General features: G+C 38.8%; 2 protein-coding genes across 3 annotated transcripts in view; one reads left to right on the forward strand and one right to left on the reverse strand.

The window, feature by feature from the left end:
- LOC139290030 (immunoglobulin superfamily DCC subclass member 3-like) overlaps nt 1-10,300 on the reverse strand; it is a 20,605-nt gene extending 10,305 nt beyond the window's left edge. Inside the window, exons 1-3 of the mRNA XM_070911719.1 lie at nt 10,277-10,300; nt 6,664-6,706; nt 1-72 (exon numbers count right to left, since the gene is read on the reverse strand). The exon at nt 1-72 is cut by the window's left edge and continues 234 nt beyond it. Of these exons, the coding sequence (XP_070767820.1) occupies nt 1-72; nt 6,664-6,706; nt 10,277-10,300 (139 nt within the window). The remainder of the gene's footprint in view (nt 73-6,663; nt 6,707-10,276) is intronic.
- Nucleotides 7,659-16,611, forward strand: polr3glb (RNA polymerase III subunit GL b). Of its 2 annotated transcripts, XM_070911933.1 has the most exons (9): nt 7,659-7,841; nt 10,708-10,926; nt 12,314-12,443; nt 12,628-12,696; nt 13,942-13,996; nt 14,250-14,251; nt 14,365-14,459; nt 15,474-15,605; nt 16,151-16,611. In XM_070911933.1, exons 2-9 carry the CDS (start codon nt 10,807-10,809, stop codon nt 16,235-16,237), a joined length of 690 nt encoding a protein of 229 aa, XP_070768034.1. In that variant the 5' UTR covers nt 7,659-7,841; nt 10,708-10,806; the 3' UTR covers nt 16,238-16,611. The 2 variants fall into 2 exon arrangements, with proteins under 2 accessions (XP_070768034.1, XP_070768033.1); XM_070911932.1 differs by lacking the exon at nt 14,250-14,251 and having other exon boundaries at nt 13,942-13,992.
- Nucleotides 16,612-20,192: the final 3,581 nt, after the last annotated feature.

The following is a 20,192-nucleotide window of genomic DNA, read 5'->3' on the forward strand; positions in this document are numbered from 1 at the left end:
GGGGACGGTCCCTCACCGCGATGACATCAATGGGCTCTTGTAAGAAGGCCAGCTCTGAGGCTCCAAGCACACCTGAGAGGACGAGACCAGGTGAGACATCAGAAACTTTAATCCATTTGTCTTTTTGCCCTCAGTTTGGTCTTACAGGCTACAGATAATACAGAAATAAATAAAAATGTGTGAAATGTAGAAATAGATTAGACGTTCATTTATTCCTACATTATTTACATTTATGCATATTTTTATATTCACTGATGAATATATGTATTTATTTTAGCATTTATATATATATTGCTTTATTCATTAACAATATATTCATTTTGTTTTTCTTGTATTTATTTTTGTGTTTATTTATTTATTGATGAAGATTTTGTCCTCCATAAATGACTATTCATAAAACATTATTAATGATAAATAAACTGATTCTGAGTTTCAGAAATTAAAAAATGTACTTGAAGAGGAGAAAAAAGAAATACTCACTGACAGTCAGAGGACAATGAAGATGATGATGATGATGATAATGATGGTGAAGTTATTGATGATCAATAACACAAATTCATTATTAATTCACAGTTGATAATAAACAAGAAAATATGAATAATGTCAGCACTGAGGGTTCACACTGTAGACTGTTTATAAAGATGGACGACATGACAGCTCCCCAAAAGTGAAGCCAAAACGTCACGATCACCCCCTGGTGGCAACAAATAAATTTTTTTATGGTTTCTGTCATTTCAGGTAGTTCTTATCAACTGATGTTTCTTCAAGTGTTCATTTTTCTGAAACGTTTGGTTTTAATTAGTTATTTGATGCTATAAAAACGGAGTGAAATGTCATGATTGACAGCTGTGATTGACTGTGGTGTGCTCGCGATTGGGTCGGGTGGGTGTATGGGTGGGACCTCGATACCATGGCTCCACCCCCCGATCACCACTGCGCAGACTCTGGCTCCAAATGACGTCACCAGAGCAAGATGGCAGCGGCCGTATCCAGGAGAGTTCGGCGAAATTTCTGTACAGTGGGAGGAAGTAGAGACGCGTCGTCCATCTTTATATACAGTCTATGGTGGAGACGTGTCGGCCATCTTTATATACAGTCTACGATGGAGATGCGTCGGCCATCTTTATATACAGTCTGTGGTGGAGACGCGTCAGCCATCTTTATATACAGTCTACGATGGAGACGCGTCGGCCATCTTAATATACAGTCTACGATGGAGACGCGTCAGCCATCTTTATATACAGTCTGTGGTGGAGACGCGTCAGCCATCTTAATATACAGTCTACGATGGAGACGCGTCGGCCATCTTAATATACAGTCTACGATGGAGACGCGTCAGCCATCTTTATATACAGTCTATGATGGAGACGCGTCAGCCATCTTTATCTTACAGTCTGTGGTTCACACATGCAAACACACAGAAACCTGCAGTCAGTAGTAAGGTTTTTCACACACACATACCCCAACAAGTAAAAACTGAGGGAAAACTGGCCTTAGAACTTGAACAGGAAAACAGGAAACTTTGAAGAAGCTGCAGTGTTGAAAATGTTTCACTGTGAAAAAGCTTTAACTGATGTAAGAAAAGAAAACTTCAATGAGAAGCTGAAATGATTTGAGAGCATTTAATGATGAAGCTGGTTTCTGTTGAACGTCATCTGTGGGTCAGTGAACGCATCCGTCTCATTGTCTTTCATCGGTCCCCCCTCTTTTCAACTTGAACTTGGTCGAGGTGACTTTCCCAGGCTCCCCACCCCGCCCCTCCTCCCTCCATTTCATCGTTCAGACGACGATGTCACCGCCGACCCCCCTCAACCCGTCAACCCCCCATTCTCCATCTTGTTCTGGTCCCAGCTGGTCTTTCAGATGTGGGAGGAGAAACGAGACGACGGACACAGCAGGATTCACCGTGACGTCTGGACCCTCGACCCCCCAAAAACCTCCCCAAGACCTCTTTCCACCCTCCACCTTCTATACTATGAATGACAACAATAATGACAACAAAAGTGTGAACCCAGACACAACAGACCCCCCTCAAATCCCCCAAATCCCTCAAAACACCACAAACACCGCAAACCCTCCTCATCCTGCAGCTGCTCAGCTTCACTTTAAAAAACATTCTTCACTTTATTCACACTTTTGTTTTACTTTTTCTGTCGTAATAATGATGTTCTGCATTTTTAAAATTTTTCCTGTTCTGGTTCATCTTGGCTCATTTCCAAGTTCAAGTTCAACTTTATTGTTAATCTCTAGAAGAACAAAGGAATCTACACAATGAAGTTCTTTTTCCAAAACTCTCTTTTCTAGATCGTCGCTCTTCAGTGGAAATCATGTGTTTCTAAATGAAGTAATTTTGGTTTTTGAGATAACTGTGTGTTCCTTTGACTCGTTCAGCTAAATAAACTGTTTAACCTTGTTGGATCATCTGAAAATGCATTGTCGCAAAGATAAAAACAGCTGTTTTTCTGAGTTTATGAACAGTTGATGTTTTGAAAGTTTTCACAGGATCAGCAGTGAAAAATGTCTCAAGCCAACATTGTCAGTAAATGAAGCACCAGAATAACAACTGGGCCCAGAGCTGCATCTCTGTCGAGTCCAAAACTGAACCAAACCTGGCAGACATTTCTGGACCAGAGTCAGGTCAAAGTTTGCACTCTAGTATGCCGACACTGAGCCACAGCCAGTCCGACTCAGGTCATCAGCAATGTCACCTGTGATGTCAGAGACACTGTTTGTGTGTATGATATATAACGTTGTTGTTTCAGATCTGTCGGCCTTGTCTTCTCACCTCAGAACTCATTTTTACAGAACTGATTATTTCGTTGGGAGGGAATGTCTCACTGACCAAACTCAGCGACACCTGACTGCTGGATTCAATAACTGATAGTTCTCCAGTGCCGTCGCTCAGCCGACACTCAGCCATATTGACAAGTCAAGTCAATATACAGCCCAATATCACAAATCTGCCTCAGGGGGCTTCACAATCTGTACAGTATTCGGCACCCACTGTCCTCAGACCCTCCATTCAGATAAAGAACAACTCCCCCTAAAAACCCTTTAACAGAGACAACATGTTAGAAAGCTCAGAAAGAGCAGCAGAGGAAGGATCCCTGTTTCCTTTGTGACATCACTGTGAACCTGCTGAGTCGGGCTTACTGCGGCTGAGTCCTGGCAGTCTTGAATGAAATGTGATCCAGATGTCCAGATGTGACTGACTGGATCCATATTCCTCATATATGTTCCAATCTATTTATAATTGTGTCATCCTGATTGTCCATACTGTAATGCCATTATGTCGGTCTGTTCTGTACACTGTACTACTTCCTGTCTGTCTGTGGGAGAGGCATCACTTGAACTCCAGGTGTGTTGAGTCTGAATGCAGCTTCACACATCAACAACACAACACTCTCTCATTCATCCACTTCAGGACTTTTGTTTTCATGTTGGCTTAAAAGTGAAGCATCAAAGTTCATCGTTGACCTTGAAAACAGTAGCTGAAAGCTGCGGAAAAAGTTTGTCAGTGAACTTGAGGTGAGATTTTTTTGTCAAACTACAGTGAAACTCAGCCAACATGAACAGGAAGTCTCTAAAGAGCTCAGAAAAACGGAAATTTACATTTTCTGTGACAACTGCATGAACTGCTGATGAAGGTCATGTGTAATGATTGAAAGCTTGGCAGCCTCTAAATGGACCTTGAGGCGAGATTGTTTGATCCTTTATTCAAGTTCCCTTCTGACTGAATTCAACCTCCTGCAGATGTTACTTTTGGGTCATTTTGGGGACTTCTTGTGTCTCTATTTGACAGACTGACATGATGAGGACAGACAGATACTCTGAGGACGGACAGACATGAGGACAGACAGACACTGTGAGGACGGACAGACACTATGAGGACATTCTGACGTGTCTCAGTCCATCTGATCAGCTGATGATGAGTCTCTCAGCTTCCTGTGTGAACTGAACTCTGACGTGTCTCCGGCTGCACGTTCAGGATTAAATCCGCCTGTCTCCCATCTGGGTCCTCATTATACAACGGGTGTGTGTGTGTGTGTGTGTGTGTGTGGGGGGGGTCATTTAAAACACTGGAGGAGACAGTCAACCCCCCTCACCCTGACCTACCCTCTAAATCCCCTAAAATCCCCCTCGGCCCCTGCAGACAGGGACCTCGGCCCCTGAAGGTCATGAGAGTCTCAGTTCAGGTTCAGCTGCCTGAAGCTCCGCCCCCCTCCCCCTCTCTCTGTGGTGTATTGTCGCACGCCAGAATCTGACCGTGAACTTCACAAGTTTTCACAGTGGCAGCAGCCCCCCCATACAGACTTCCAACCCCCCCAACCGACGACTGAAGACAAACTGCAATAAATCCTTCATCAGTGTTTGGATGCAGACTGAAGGTTTGACCTCTGACACACACATACACACACACACACACACAGCAGGACAGATGTCTCACTGTCTCTCTGCTGGTATTAATTGTCTCATTAGAGCCAATTAAGAAGCTGCTGAGTCACTTCCTGTTAAAGCAGCTGATTAACCAGCAGAGTTCACTTGAGTTCTGGATCAGGTTTTAGCTGCTGGGGTTTATTAAATGCTGCATTGCGACATCTGTTCAGTGTTCCACTTCCTGTAACACCAACAAACAGCTGCTTATTTATAAGCACTTGATTCCATAATTCTATAAAAGAAAAACGTTTAGAACTCAATTTGACTAAATGCAGATGTGAAGCGGGGAACTCTGGGTAATGTTGCTGCTAACAGATTAGCTAACTGATAGCATCTAGAGTTCAGCTGTCTTACGTTCTGTAGGAACCTTTGGAAAACCTTCAAGACTCCATGGTACCTTCTACACAGCGTGTACTAAATACTATGTGTTATACTCTGTGTATACTCTGTGGATGCTCTGTGTATACTCTGTGGATGCTCTGTGTGTACTTTGTGTATACTCTGTGTATACTCTGTGTGTATACTCTGTGTAGACTCTTTGTGTACTCTGTGGCTACTCTGTGTGTATATTCTGTGGATGCTCTGTAGATTCTCTGTGGATACTCTGTGTGGATACTCTGTGTGGATACTCTGTGTATACTCTTTGTGTACTCTGGATATTCTGTGGATGCTCTGTGGCTAGTCTGTGTGTATACTCTTTGTGTACTCTGTGTGTATACTCTTTGCGTACTCTGTGGCTACTCTGTGTGTATACTCTGGATATTCTGTGGATACTCTGTGGATACTCTGTGTGTATACTCTTTGTGTACTCTGTGTGGATACTCTGTGTGTATACTCTTTGTGTACTCTGTGTATACTCTTTGTGTACTCTGTGTGTATACTCTGTGGATACTCTGTGGATACTCTGTGTTTATACTCTTTGTGTACTCTGTGTATATACTTTTGTCCAGGTGAGTGCAGCTCACAGCAGGCTGAGCAGCTGAACTCACTGAACAGTTTTATTCTGACTTTAAATGTAATTAAACCTTTTAATGTTCTATGAGCTGCTCCTGGATCTGTTTGTTTTAGTGTGAATGTTTCCCAGCTGCATCACCTACTGACTGTTTGAAGAAAACTTTATTGTCTCTTTTCTATGGTGACAGACAACAGTCTGCAGTCTGGATTCGGGACGCAGCTCAAAACACACATCTTTTTAACTTTCATTTATTTTATCTGCTCATTTTAATTCAAATTTAACTGTAAATGTTATGATTCTTCTTTTGTTATATTATTATCATTAAAACGTGGTTTCTGTGAAGGTCTGAAACTGACTGGTCCTCACAAGGATAAGAGATTGACACATACAAGCACACACACAAACACAGTGAAGAGGCTTTTCTTTGTAACTTGATTTCAGCTCAAGTTCAAGAGCAAAACACACACACACACACACACTCTCTCTGACCTTCTGTATGAAAATGAGGCTGATGAATATTCAGTGACGAGCGTCTGTCTGCATCTTCAGACTTTCTCACAGTGACACAACTTAAATACATTAAAGATATTAAATATCTTTCATATATAATAAATTACAACATCAGTTTCTAATTTAGTTTGAGTCAGTTTGTATTATTTTCATTATTCTCACTAAACTGAACAAACATCCTGTTCTGTGCTGCAGAGGATGCATCCCATAATACAAAAGCAAATAAAAATATGCAGAAAAGACAAATAAACAATGACAACATACCAAATAATAAAACAAGAACAACATTTTTCTAATTCACAAGTACAAACAGAACCATTTAAATCAAGAAGGACACTAAGTTTTGTACTTATATTACTATTTTTATACATAGTATTATATTATATTACATTATATTACATACTTTTAAGGAGTACCTTATCATGTGGTTTATAGTGTCGAACATTAATATTCTCTCCTGTTTATTTATTATCACTCAATAATAAAATTTTGTCTGCAGGGACAACTGATGGAAGACAGTCTTCCGAATAATTCTGACACATCAGTAAAATAAAATAGAATAAATCTAGTTTGTATTTTTCTTCTCTTTTTATGTCAAACAATAATCAAAGTATTACTATTATTATTATTTTATATTAGCAGTGTAACTGAGCTGATGTTTCATTCAAACCTGCAGACATCAGAAATATCCTGTTAACTCACAATCTATCTGCTCTTGTTCCTGTGTGTTATGATGAATATATTGAATAAAGATATCAGACCTGAGCAGCAGAGTCCCAGCATCATCATCATCATCTTCTTCATCTTCAGTTTAAATCCAAATCATCAGAAACACAAACATCCAGCGGTTTAAAAATACAAATTCTTCTTCTTCTTCTTCGTCTTCTCTGAATCCTCTTTCACTTCTTCATTGAATGTTTAAAATGAGGCCTTAGTGAAGTCTGATGGCTGACGCTCAGAGATGCTGCTGAACCTCCTGGAGATCTGAGTCAAACTGACCTCACAGTGATGGACAGCAGGGGGCGGGGCCTCAGGGGAGGGGCGGAGTCAGAGGGACCGCAGGGACAGAGGGGTGGGGGTGAGGGGGTGACATTGACCCTGAGGTCAGCTGAAGTGCGGGGGGGGGGGGGGTAGTCACAGCTGAGGTCAATTTGGAGCTGCTGGATTATAATGAGGAGGAAGAAGAGATGGGAGGGAAGGAGGAAGGAAGGAAGGAAAGAAGTAAGGGAGGGTGAAGGGAGGGAGGTTGCAGATAAACTTGCTAAAAATGCATTAAACAAAAACGATAATGATATTTTAGAAATGTGTTTTGGGAGATCAGAAGCAAAATCAGTAATTGATCGGGGAATAAAGACTGGAACTCTAAAGGTAGGGATTTAATAAAATTCAGAAGTCAGTCAGAGTAAGAAGTAATAGAGCTAAATGCAGGAAATAAGACATTCCTTTTTTCTCGGTTCAGATTAGGACACACACAGGACTCAATTCTACTTTATACACCATGAAAAAGACATCAAAGGGGCACAAACAAGTCCCGGTTCAAAGGGCTTCATTTAGATATTTCAGTGAAACAGGATTGATTTCCCAGAGTATAACTTCTTCATAAAGATTCTTTGGTTTTGGTGTGTTTGAAAAGTTTTTTGACGTTGAAGTCATGATGACACTCCGGTACAGTAGGTGGCGGCATGCAGCTTAAAGTTGCTTTGTAGTCTGCCAGTAAAACCAAAGAAGAAGAAGAAGACGACGAAGACGACGAAGAAGAAGAAGAAGAAGAAGAAGAAGACGACGACGACGTCGTTGTGATGGCGCGCAGGTTGATGTAAACAAAGATGTTTTATTGTGTGAGTGAGTCGTTTAACCGCCAGATGTGAAGATGAACCGCAGCGGAGGAAAAGAACCGGAGGAACGTTTAACAGCCGGAACATAAAGACACAAACTGAAGGTAAGACGGGCTAAACATGCTAACTACACTGCATCCGGCAAACACAGCTGACCCTGCTAACACAGCTAACACAGCAAATCGAGAAGAGAAGACGGTCAACCACAGTTTTATCTCGCGAGATGAAGTTACATCTAATGAACTGAATGTGAAAGTTCTTCCGGTGAGTTCAGAGTTTAATGTAATAAAAGAAAGATAATCAAAAGGAAAACTTCCTGGAGTGTTGTGTGTGAACATATTTTTTTCAGAATCAGAAACTATTTATTGCCAAGTAACATACATTACAAGGAGTTTGCCGTGGTCTGATGGTGCTACATTTTTTTAACATATAATCTGACAGACAACAAGCATGTAAAAATGTAAGGTAAATAGATAAATAATGTACGAACATAAAATAAAGTGTCCAGTAGGGGGTGGGTGCGTTAATGTAACGCAGGGGGGAAAGGGGCGGTGTACGTTAATATGACGTATAACTTTAGTTTGTGTTGGGGGGGGGTCAGTGCAAGACTTTGGCCGTGTTCGTCAGGTTGACTGCAGAGGGGAAGAAACTGTTTTTGTGGCGGGAGGTTTTGGTCCTGATGGACCGCAGCCTCCTGCCAGAGGGGAGGGGGTCAAACAGATGGTGTCCGGGGTGGGAGGGGTCAGCAGCGATCTTCCCTGCTCTCCTCAGGGTCCTGGAGGAGTACAGGTCCTGAAGAGATGGGAGGTTGCAGCCGATCACCCTCTCTGCAGAGCGGATGATACGCTGCAGTCTGCTCCTGTCCGCTCCTGTCCTTGGTGGAGGCAGCAGCGTACCAGACGGTGATGGAGGAGGTGAGGATGGACTCTATGATGGCAGTGTAGAAGTGAACCAGCATTGTTTGTGGCAGGTTAAACTTCCTCAGCTGCCTCAGGCAGTACATCCTCTGTTGGGCTTTCTTGATGAGGGAGCTGATGTTCATTTGTCGTTGTTGTAACTCACCCTGGTCCTGGTTGGTACGCAGCAGTCCTCACAGAAGCTGATATATGAAGTCACAGCCTCTGTGTACTCATCCAGACTGTTAGTAGCAGTCCTGAAAACATCCCAGTCAGTACAGTCCAAACACGCCTTCAGGTCCTCTGCAGCTTCACTGGTCCACTTCTTCGATGTTCTCGCAACAGGCTTAGAAAGTTTTAATTTCTGCCTGTATGCAGGAATCAGGTGGACCATGTCGTGGTCAGAGTGTCCCAGTGCAGCGCGGGTGACGGCGTGAAAAGCGTTACTGACTGTGGTGTAACAGTGATCCAGAGTGTTCCCCTCCCTGGTGGGGCATTTAATAAACTGTTTGTATTTGGGGAGTTCATGACTGAGGTTATCTTTGTTAAAGTCACCGAGGACAATAACTAAGGAGTCCGGGTTGGTCTGCTCCGTTTCCAGTATTTGGTCGGCGAGAGCGCGCTGTGCAGGACACACGTTGGCCTCCGGTGGAATGTAAACAGAATGAATGAAGCGAACTCACGGGGGGAGTAGTAAGGTTTACAGTTAATGAAAAAAGTTTCCAGGGAAGGAGAGCAATGCCGTCGGATCACTGTCACGTCGTTACACCAGCTACTGTTGATGTAGAAACAAATACCTCCACCCTTTGTTTTGCCGGAGAGGTGTGCGTCGCGGTCCGCTCGGAGAAGCTGGAATCCGTCCAGCTGCAGCGTCGCGTCAGGAGTTCTTTCACCCAGCCATGTCTCCGTGAAGCACAAAACAGCAGATGAATAAAAGTCCTTGTTTCTCATCAGCAGCTGGAGTTCGTCCATCTTATTCCCCAGTGAGCGCACGTTAGAGAGAAATATTCCGGGTAGCGGTGTGCGTTGTCCTCGCGAAGGACGCATGTCGCGAATGTCCCACAAAAGCTGAGGGTGCAAGAAATTCGGGAAACAAATCCATTGGTGTTGTTCCCCTGATGTTTATGAGCTGTTCTCTGGTGAAAGAGCTCCGTGAACCAAAACAAAAAACACCGTTTACAGACAAAAGGAGGAGGAGGATGCTGTCCAAGCTGCGGGGCAGAGGATGTGAGACAATGTCAGAAGAAAGAGACTGGAAACCTGGACCTACTTCACCTGTTCATATACTACCTCATTATTTATTCTTTAAATGTGCCAGTGCAATACATATATGTTATACACAACAGTGCAATACATACATATATATATATATATATACACACACACACACACACACATGCATATACATTGTTATTGTATATATTTTTTACTTTTATTTTCACTTAAATACCGTAAATGTGTATATTTTTATTTTTATTTTTTATTTTCTATTTCTTATTTTTATATTTTGTACATACTTTAGCTCTAAATTTACGCTACTTTCTAATCTTGAATGGGAGCACCGGTACTGTACAATTGCCCCCGGGGATCAATAAAGTATTTCTGATTCTGAAAACAAGATAAAACAATGCGCTCCAACAGACCGAGGCAGCCGTCCGCGGCGCCATCTTGTGTTCAACTAGAGAAAAAAATGTGTTGCTTGACATCAATGTAGATGTTTTGAATATAGAATGTGTTCAAAATAAAGGTAAATTAAGACTTCCTGTCACATTCAGTGAATCCAAACTAATCATTTGTCCAAACTTTAAATTTATAGTAATTATAATCAGCAATAAAATAACTCCACAGATGTTTTGTTTACAGGCTAAACCCAAACTAATAATAACTAACTAATAATTAATAGTAATAATGTTTGAGTTCAGACTGTCAACATGTTGGGATTTTACTTTATTCAGACTGACACACAGCAGCTTCACAACATGTTAACTTTCATTTCCTTTACTCCACCTGCGGAGCCCCTAAAGGGTCATATGGGATTTTTTTCTGAACTACTTCTTGCGTTCCTTCCAAATAGTGACAGTACACCTCCAACCAGCTGCAGCTCCTCCCTGATCCACTCTGACCTGATCTGGTCCAGCCCAGTAGGGTGTGATCCGGTCTGATCCAGGTGGTGATGGCGGGTCGAGGTCGCGGGCGGGGTCGGAGGATGATGAGTTTCAGTGTGGAGGCAGTCGGCATCAACAGAGGAGACAGTTTACCTCCATCCATCCAACAGCCTACACCTCTGTTTCCTGTAAGACACACACACACACACACACACACACACACACATAGGCCCAGTTTATTAACATGCGTCTGTCTGTGATCAGATTTCATTTTCCCGCTCTATATGCGAACATGTGTTCTTCTTTTGATCAGCCAGTCTCTTAAACTCGTGAAAGTTCAAATGTGATTTGACAAACAAGCTATCAGTTTATGTGTGAGCCATACCACCCACTGGGTGTTAGCTAGCGGCTAGCTAGCTGTCATTCATTTTTACAATTATTCATTAACTGTCCTTTATAGAGTCCTGCAGGGAGGATGTAGTTTTGTAGGTCAACCCTGAAGTTGGCACCGCCCTGGTTCCCTCCACTAAAAGCCAATGGGATTGTTCCATGGGATTTTGGATTATTGCAGAAAAATAACTAAGATTATGATACGTTTTGTTCAGCAAGATAATCTTCACTAATGAACACCACTTTTATGATTTTTGAGGCGTAAATGGAATCACCAGAAGTAAAAAGCTAACGTTAGGCTATAAAAGAACTACACCACGGTCGCATTACTTCAACGTCACCACCACTAAGCTTCACTTTAAGAGAATATAGATAGATATAGATATATAGACAGATAGATACACAGTATAAACACAAAGGCGGACTAGTGAGTAAATGACTTTCTGTGTTCGGCATGAAGACGTTAATGTCTGCGACAACCTCTGTAGTCTCATTTAGCCATTTGTTAGCAACCGCCTTTTTTAAGACATGTAAAAGCTTCAAAATCCACAAGTGTGGTATCTACTGACGTATTTTATGTTGTAGAATAAAGCGTGTAAACCTCTCACGCTTGTGTTAACCACAGACCTTATTTCAGCCATCTAAACAAAAACCCATTGACTTCCAGACGAGGGAACAGGAAGTGCTAACTCATGCTAACTCATTTCTGGGTTTAGGACTCATTCCTGCAGCACTCTATTCCAGAATGAACTTGCGTCAGCAATAGTAATAGCATCATCATTCTTATAGCATCAAATAACAAATTCAAACCAAACTTATAAGAACTACCTAAAATGATAGAAACCATCACCATACACCTCCAGAGGAGATCATTATCTGTGATGTCCATCCAGAATAAACCTCCAGAAATCCACTTAGACATCAGAGAGGAAAGACACTGCAGAACCTGTTTCAGTTTCCTTCAGTGTCTCAGTGATCAGTGACAGTTGTCTGTCCATCCATGAGGACACTGCAGACAGGAGCTGCTAACAGCTGATTCAGCTGCTGTTCTTTGACTAATAGAAACAGGACTCGTGTTGGACTTTGCAGTGATTCTTATTCCATGTCTGATTGGATGTTCTAACAGCAGTACACTCTGGGACTTCTAGTTGACTGTGTGTGTGTGTGTGTGTGTGTGTTGTCCAGGTGATGGAGCAGAAGCCCCTCCCCCTGGCAGGTGGGGAGGAGGCGGAGTATCTGTTAGCTCTCAAACAGGAGTTCAGAGGAGCCATGAAGAGTCTGCCCTGCTTCATTCAACCAGCTGCTGCACACAGAGGTCACCACACACACACACACACACACACACACACACACACACACAGACACATGCAGGTCCTGGATCAGCTGACCTCACTCTGCAGGTCATCAGCTGATCAATCAACAAACACCAGTAATAATCAGCTGACTGCTGGCTGTTAGTTTTATTGTGAAGGTCTTGTTCCTGTGTGTTTCCTGTCTAGATGTGGAGAGATACTCTGATAAATATCACATCAGCGAGCAGACAGATGGACTAACGGACTGGACTCCAGGTGAGATGCTATCATCATCATCCTCATTATAATCTTATAGTTTCACAGCGCAGCAACATGTTTAGATTTTATAATAAAACATAGAAAACCAGGTCTAGTAAAGTCAGTCGAGTTGATCTGAAGTGAAGATGTTCAACACCTAAAACCTCAATCAGAGATAACGGCCATCACGTGTGCTCTGTAACGCCGCTAGAACACGAACAGCCGAATATCAATAAAGTAAACGTGACTTCAAGCTGAAGTAAACACAGAGTCACGATGGAAATACTACTCTGCTTGTTTCCACTGACCCAGTATTCGTTTAAATCCAGGACACAGCTAAAAGAAGTGGAATCCATCAAGTGATATTTTTTCCCCTTGAAATGATCAGTTTGGATTTTTGATTTATTAGTTTTTATTTATTTTGTTGTTGTTGAAATGTGGCCAGCAGTCCAAGAATCAGATAAGAATCAGGAGCCAATCAGAACTTTATGCAAGTGTTTTGTGCAAAAACGTTGATATTATTTATTTGAATTTAATTGAATGTCTTTTTTTGTTGAACATTCAAAGAAAAAAGAAAAACATTCCCTCAGCTGAGAATCTAAATCGATGCTTCATAGATCAGATCTGTGATCAGATCATTGGTTACTGTGATTAGTTATTTATTGCAGCCACTTAAAGAGTAAAGTACTGTTAGTGTGCACTTCAGTATGCGCAGTACTGTTAGTGTGTACTGTGTACTTTTTTATTAATGCAAGCACCATGTGTTATTTCCAACATGTCTCATCTGTTTGATTATTATTATTTGATATTATTATCATTAATAATGATATATGGTATTTATGCCTTTTTATTTTTGTATTATTTTCACCGTCTGGTTTTATTTGCCTCCTGAAATGTTTTAATCCTGTTTTAACCACTGGTAAAGCACACTGTATTGAAAAGTTCTATTCAATTTTCAATTCAGTTTCAATTCAGTTTTATTTATATAGCGCCAAATCACAACAAAAGTCATCTCATGACAAATAGAGCAACTCTTTATAATGTTATTACAGAGACCCAACAGTTCCCACCATGAGAAGCACTATGGAGACAGTGGAGAGGAAAAACTTCCTTTAAGAGGCAGAAACCTCGAGCAGAACCAGACTGTAGGTGGGGGGTCATCTGCTTTGACCGGTTGGGTTAGAGGGAGAGAGAATAAATGAATAGATAAAGTTTATTATTACCATAAATAATAATTTGTTGTTGTTGTTGTTGTTTTTTCAGACTGGAAGAGACTCCCCAAAGAGCTCAGAGTCCATGTGAAGAAACCTGCCAGTGAGTACACTCTCGGTTAACCGCCGACATCTTGGAATAATAATATAACATGATGTGTCAACAAAATAACATGTGTTAATAATATAACATGTGATAACGTGTTAATAATGTAATATGTGTCAACATGCGTTAACACTTTATTTGTTAGTATTTTGTTTGCTTTTGTTTATTATTGATCTGAATCAATAACCATAGCTGACAGATAAATGTAGTAAGGTAAAGAGTACAATATTTGCCTAAATTGTAAATTGTCTCAGTGGTTACTGCAACTAAAAAATCCTAAAAATTATTTTCCCCCAAAACCTCTATTATATAAGAGACGCCAGTAAAATGATTGATGGGTGTATTGATCTCCTGCTCTGTGTCTCTCAGGTGTTTCAGCAGCAGTCAGTCACTCTGACAGACTTCAGGCTGGTCAGAAGAAGAAAAGAGTGAAAGAGAAAGAGGAAGTGCTGCTCAAACTGGAGGTGAGACAAACGTTGAAGCGTCTGTTGGACCTGTTGGACCACTCTGAGTTTGGACTCTGGGGATAGGAAGCAGACCTGATCCAGACCATCAATCTGTGAACTAAAACCTTTTAATCAGACCTCCATCCTCCAATCAGGGAGCAGAGTTCAACAGAAAAATCACCTGAACAAACAGTCAGCAGTAATATGAAGATGGCTTCGATTCAGTTTTATTTATATAGCATCAAATCACAACAAAAGTCATGACACTTTACAAATAGAGCAGGTCTAGACCGCAGGCAGGCAGGCAGACCGAGACCGGCAGAGATGTATAGCAGCACCAGAAGTAGCCATAGCAACTATAATAATAACTGAAATATGACTAATAATAGCAGTAACAGCTTTAATAGTAACAGAACTACGACTAATAATAATAACAACTGTAGTGATGAGAGGCCCATGGCAGCAGCAGCCAGGCGTACCAGGACCACGATCCACAGGAACCTGCGAGACGAGGAAGCACAAAGAAACTCTGGGAAGATATAAAGTTAGTAACATGCATTGGAGGGACATGAATGTGTAAAGATGGAGAGGGAGAGGAAGAAAGCTCAGTGCATCATGGGAAGTCCCCCAGCAGTCTAGGCCTATAGCAGCATAACTAGGGGCTGGTCCAGGCAGGCCTGAGCCAGCCCTAACTATAAGCGTTATCAAAAAGCAAAGTTTTAAGCCTACTCTTAAAAGTAGAGAGTGTGTCTGCCTCCCGGACCCACACTGGGAGCTGATTCCACAGGAGAGGAGCTTGATAGCTGAAGGCTCTGGCTCCTGTTCTGCTTTTGGAGACTCTAGGAACCACAAGCAACCCTGCATTCTGGGAGCGCAGTGCTCTACTGGGGTAACAGGGTCCTATGAGCTTCACATTCACACCAGCTGATGAAGAGCAGATGATCTAATAATAATCTGTCTAATAATCCTTTAATCCTTCAGTCAGTCAAGTATGACGTCAAACATTTCTACTTGAACTGTGTGCTGTGACAGACTCTGGAGAAGAAGGAGGAGCGGGGGAGCTCGGGGGAGGAGGAGGAGGAGGAGAGAGAGGAGAAGAAGAAGAAACAGGAGGAAGAGGAGGCAGAGGGAGAGGAGGAGTATGACGAGGAAGAGTTTGAGGAGGTGAGAGATTTGTATTAAAATAAGATTTTTATGAATTAAATTTTGTTTGTATTCACTCATGCATTTACTTATGTTACAGTTAAGACAAATATTCACGTTCATTAGGATCAATATGACAGTTATTAATGTGTACCATGAAAGATATGTGATAATCTAACCTCTCCTAAAAAGACACATAATAATGTTCAGTCTGACACTTGTTTATAAGTAATAGGAAACTGATGCATAATAAGAGTGCATTAGAAGTTACAATACTTAATATTTAAGATATAAGATATACTAATGTGTAATAAGATGGATGTCAGTGATAAACACAACTTTTGTGTATGTAATCACCTGTGATAACACTTAATATTTATTAAGACAGTTAACATTTAATATGACAGGAAATGTGTAGTTAGAAGTTTATTAATAGCTAATACTATTATTAACATGTAATAGAGACTTATTAATGTGTAAAAAAGTCGTTATGAATCAACAGACGTTGAGTTTTAACCTTCGACCTGTTGAATCAAATGTTTTTCTGTTTCCCGTCTCGTCTGCAGGAGACGGATTACGTCATGTCGTACTTTGATAACGGAGAGGAGTTTGGTGGAGACAGTGACGACAACATGGACGAGGCTATTTACTGAAACACCAGCACTCAACACACACACACACACACACACACACACACATATCTGTTTCTATCACTTTTTATCAGGTTTGTGTTCATGTGTTCGTCTCTGCAGAGAAAAACCATCCAGCAGCTGTTTGACATTTTAAACTAAAAAGACTGAACGTGGAAACTGTTTCTGTTGTGGATCAAAGTCCAAATGTCCAGACGAGTGAAGACGATTCACTGGAGAGAAAAGAAAGACTTCTGGGTTCATGCTGCGTCTTTGAAATGTTTTTTAAGCTTTTGTATCAATGTTTTATCTGTTTTATCTTCTTTCTGGAAAGAAAGTGAATTATATCTGTAAGTGTTTGTTTTGGCTGTTGAATAATAAATGGCAGCTACATGATACATGCTAATAGCATAACATGATGTGTTGATAATATAACAATGTATTAATAATATAACATGACTTAAAATATGTTAAGATAACATGTTAACATGATGTGTTAATATATATATATAAATTTGTTAGCACATTTAATAATATAATGTGTAACATCTAAGATGTGTTGATAATATGACATGTTATATTATTAACATGTTAACACATTAATATAACATGATGTGTTAATGTAACGTGTTAATATAACATGTTAACATGTTTCAATGTAACGTGTCAACAATATAACGTGTTAACATGTTTCAATATAACCTGTCAACAATATAACGTGCTAACATGTTTCAATATAATGTGTCAACAATACAACGTGTTAACATGTTTCAATATAACCTGTCAACAATATAACATGTTAACATATTTCAATATAACGCGTCAACAATAAAACGTATTAACATGTCTCAATATAACGTGTTAACATGTTTCAATATAACGCGTCAACAATATAACGTGTTAACATGTTTCAATATATGTCAGCAATATAACGTGTTAACATGTTTCAATATAACCTGTCAACAATACATGTGTTAACATGTTTCAATATAACATGTCAACAATATAACGTGTTAACATGTTTCAATATAACATCTCAGCAATATAACGTGCTAACATGTTTCAATATAATGTGTCAACAATACAACGTGTTAACATGTTTCAATATAACCTGTCAACAATATAACGTGTTAACATATTTCAATATAACGCGTCAACAATAAAACGTATTAACATGTCTCAATATAATGTGTTAACATGTTTCAATATAACGCGTCAACAATATAACGTGTTAACATGTTTCAATATATGTCAGCAATATAACATGTTAACATGTTTCAATATAACCTGTCAACAATACGTGTTAACATGTTTCAATATAACGTGTTAACATGTTTCAATATAACGTGTCAACAATACAACATGTGTTAACATGTTTCAATATAACGTGTTAACATTTTTCAATATAACATGTCAGCAATATAACGTGTTAACATGTTTCAATATAACATGTCAACAATATAACGTGTTAACATATTTCAATATAACGTGTTAACAAGTTTCAATATAACGTGTTAACATGTTTCAATATAACATGTCCGCAATATAGCATGTTAACATGTTTCAATATAACATGTCAACAATATCACGTGTTAACATGTTTCAATATATGTCAGCAATATAACGTGTTAACATGTTTCAATGTAACGTGTCAACAATATAACGTGTTAACATGTTTCAATATAACATGTCAGCAATATAACGTGTTAACATGTTGCAATATAACATGTCAGCAATATAACGTGTTAACATGTTTCAATATAACATGTTAATATATTTCAAAATAACGTGTCAACAATATAACGTGTTAACATGTTTCAATATGTCAGCAATATAACGTGTTAACATGTTTCAATATAACCTGTCAACAATACATGTGTTAACATGTTTCAATATGTGTCAACAATACAACATGTGTTAACATGTTTCAATATAACGTGTTAACATGTTTCAATATAACATGTCAACAATATAACGTGTTAACATGTTTCAATATAACATCTCAGCAATATAACGTGTTAACATGTTTCAATATAACATGTCAGCAATATAACGTGTTAACATGTTTCAATATAACATGTCAACAATATAACGTGTTAACATGTTTCAATATAACGCGTCAACAATAAAACGTATTAACATGTCTCAATATAACGTGTTAACATGTTTCAATATAACGCGTCAACAATACAACATGTGTTAACATGTGTCAATATAACGTGTTAACATGTTTCAATATAACATGTCAACAATATAATGTGTTAACATGTTTCAATATAACATGTCAACAACATAACGTGTTAACATGTTTCAATATATGTCAGCAATATAACGTGTTAACATGTTTCAATATAACGTGTTAACATATTTCAATATAACCTGTCAACAATATGACGTGTTAACATGTTTTAATATAACATGTTAACATATTTCAATATAACGTGTCAACAATATAACGTGTTAACATGTTTCAATATAACCTGTCAACAATATGACGTGTTAACATGTTTTAATATAACATGTCAACAATATAACGTGTTAACATATTTCAATATAACGTGTTAACAAGTTTCAATATAACGTGTTAACATATTTCAATATAACGTGTTAACAAGTTTCAATATAACGTGTTAACATGTGTCAATATAACATGTCCGCAATACATGTGTTAACATGTTTCAATATAATGTGTCAACAATACAACATGTGTTAACATGTTTCAATATAACGTGTTAACATGTTTCAATATAACATGTCAGCAATATAACATGTCAACAATATAACGTGTTAACATGTTTCAATATAACATGTCAGCAATATAACGTGTTAACATGTTTCAATATAACATGTTAACATATTTCAAAATAACGTGTCAACAATATAACGTGTTAACATGTTTCAATATGTCAGCAATATAACGTGTTAACATGTTTCAATATAACATGTCAACAATATAACGTGTTAACAAGTTTCAATATAACGTGTTAACATATTTCAATATAACGTGTTAACATGTTTCAATATAACATGTTAACATATTTCAAAATAACGTGTCAACAATATAACATGTTAACATATTTCAAAATAACATCTCAGCAATATAACGTGTTAACATGTTTCAATATAACATGTCAGCAATATAACGTGTTAACATGTTTCAATATAACATGTCAACAATATAACGTGTTAACAAGTTTCAATATAACGTGTTAACATATTTCAATATAACGTGTTAACAAGTTTCAATATAACGTGTTAACATGTTTCAATATAACCTGTCAACAATACATGTGTTAACATGTTTCAATATAATGTGTCAACAATACAACATGTGTTAACATGTTTCAATATAACGTGTTAACATGTTTCAATATAACATGTCAGCAATATAACATGTCAGCAATATAACGTGTTAACATGTTTCAATATAACATGTTAACATATTTCAAAATAACGTGTCAACAATATAACGTGTTAACATGTTTCAATATGTCAGCAATATAACGTGTTAACATGTTTCAATATAACCTGTCAACAATACATGTATTAACATGTTTCAATATGTGTCAACAATACAACATGTGTTAACATGTTTCAATATAACGTGTTAACATGTTTCAATATAACATGTCAACAATATAACGTGTTAACATGTTTCAATATAACATCTCAGCAATATAACGTGTTAACATGTTTCAATATAACATGTCAGCAATATAACGTGTTAACATGTTTCAATATAACGCGTCAACAATAAAACGTATTAACATGTCTCAATATAACGTGTTAACATGTTTCAATATAACGCGTCAACAATATAACGTGTTAACATGTTTCAATATATGTCAGCAATATAACGTGTTAACATGTTTCAATATAACCTGTCAACAATACATGTGTTAACATGTTTCAATATAATGTGTCAACAATACAACATGTGTTAACATGTTTCAATATAACGTGTTAACATGTTTCAATA

Source organism: Enoplosus armatus, chromosome 9 (genome assembly GCF_043641665.1).
Source record: "Enoplosus armatus isolate fEnoArm2 chromosome 9, fEnoArm2.hap1, whole genome shotgun sequence".
Classification (NCBI taxonomy): domain Eukaryota; kingdom Metazoa; phylum Chordata; class Actinopteri; order Centrarchiformes; family Enoplosidae; genus Enoplosus; species Enoplosus armatus.

Excerpts from the sequence above, each read along its gene's own strand:
- polr3glb (XM_070911933.1), top strand. The coding sequence starts at position 10,807 with ATGGCGGGTCGAGGTCGCGGGCGGGGTCGGAGGATGATGAGTTTCAGT. Across the intron at positions 12,444-12,627 it reads ACCAGCTGCTGCACACAGAG|ATGTGGAGAGATACTCTGAT; the intron begins GTCACCACACAC and ends TTTCCTGTCTAG. Across the intron at positions 15,606-16,150 it reads ACGAGGAAGAGTTTGAGGAG|GAGACGGATTACGTCATGTC; the intron begins GTGAGAGATTTG and ends TCTCGTCTGCAG.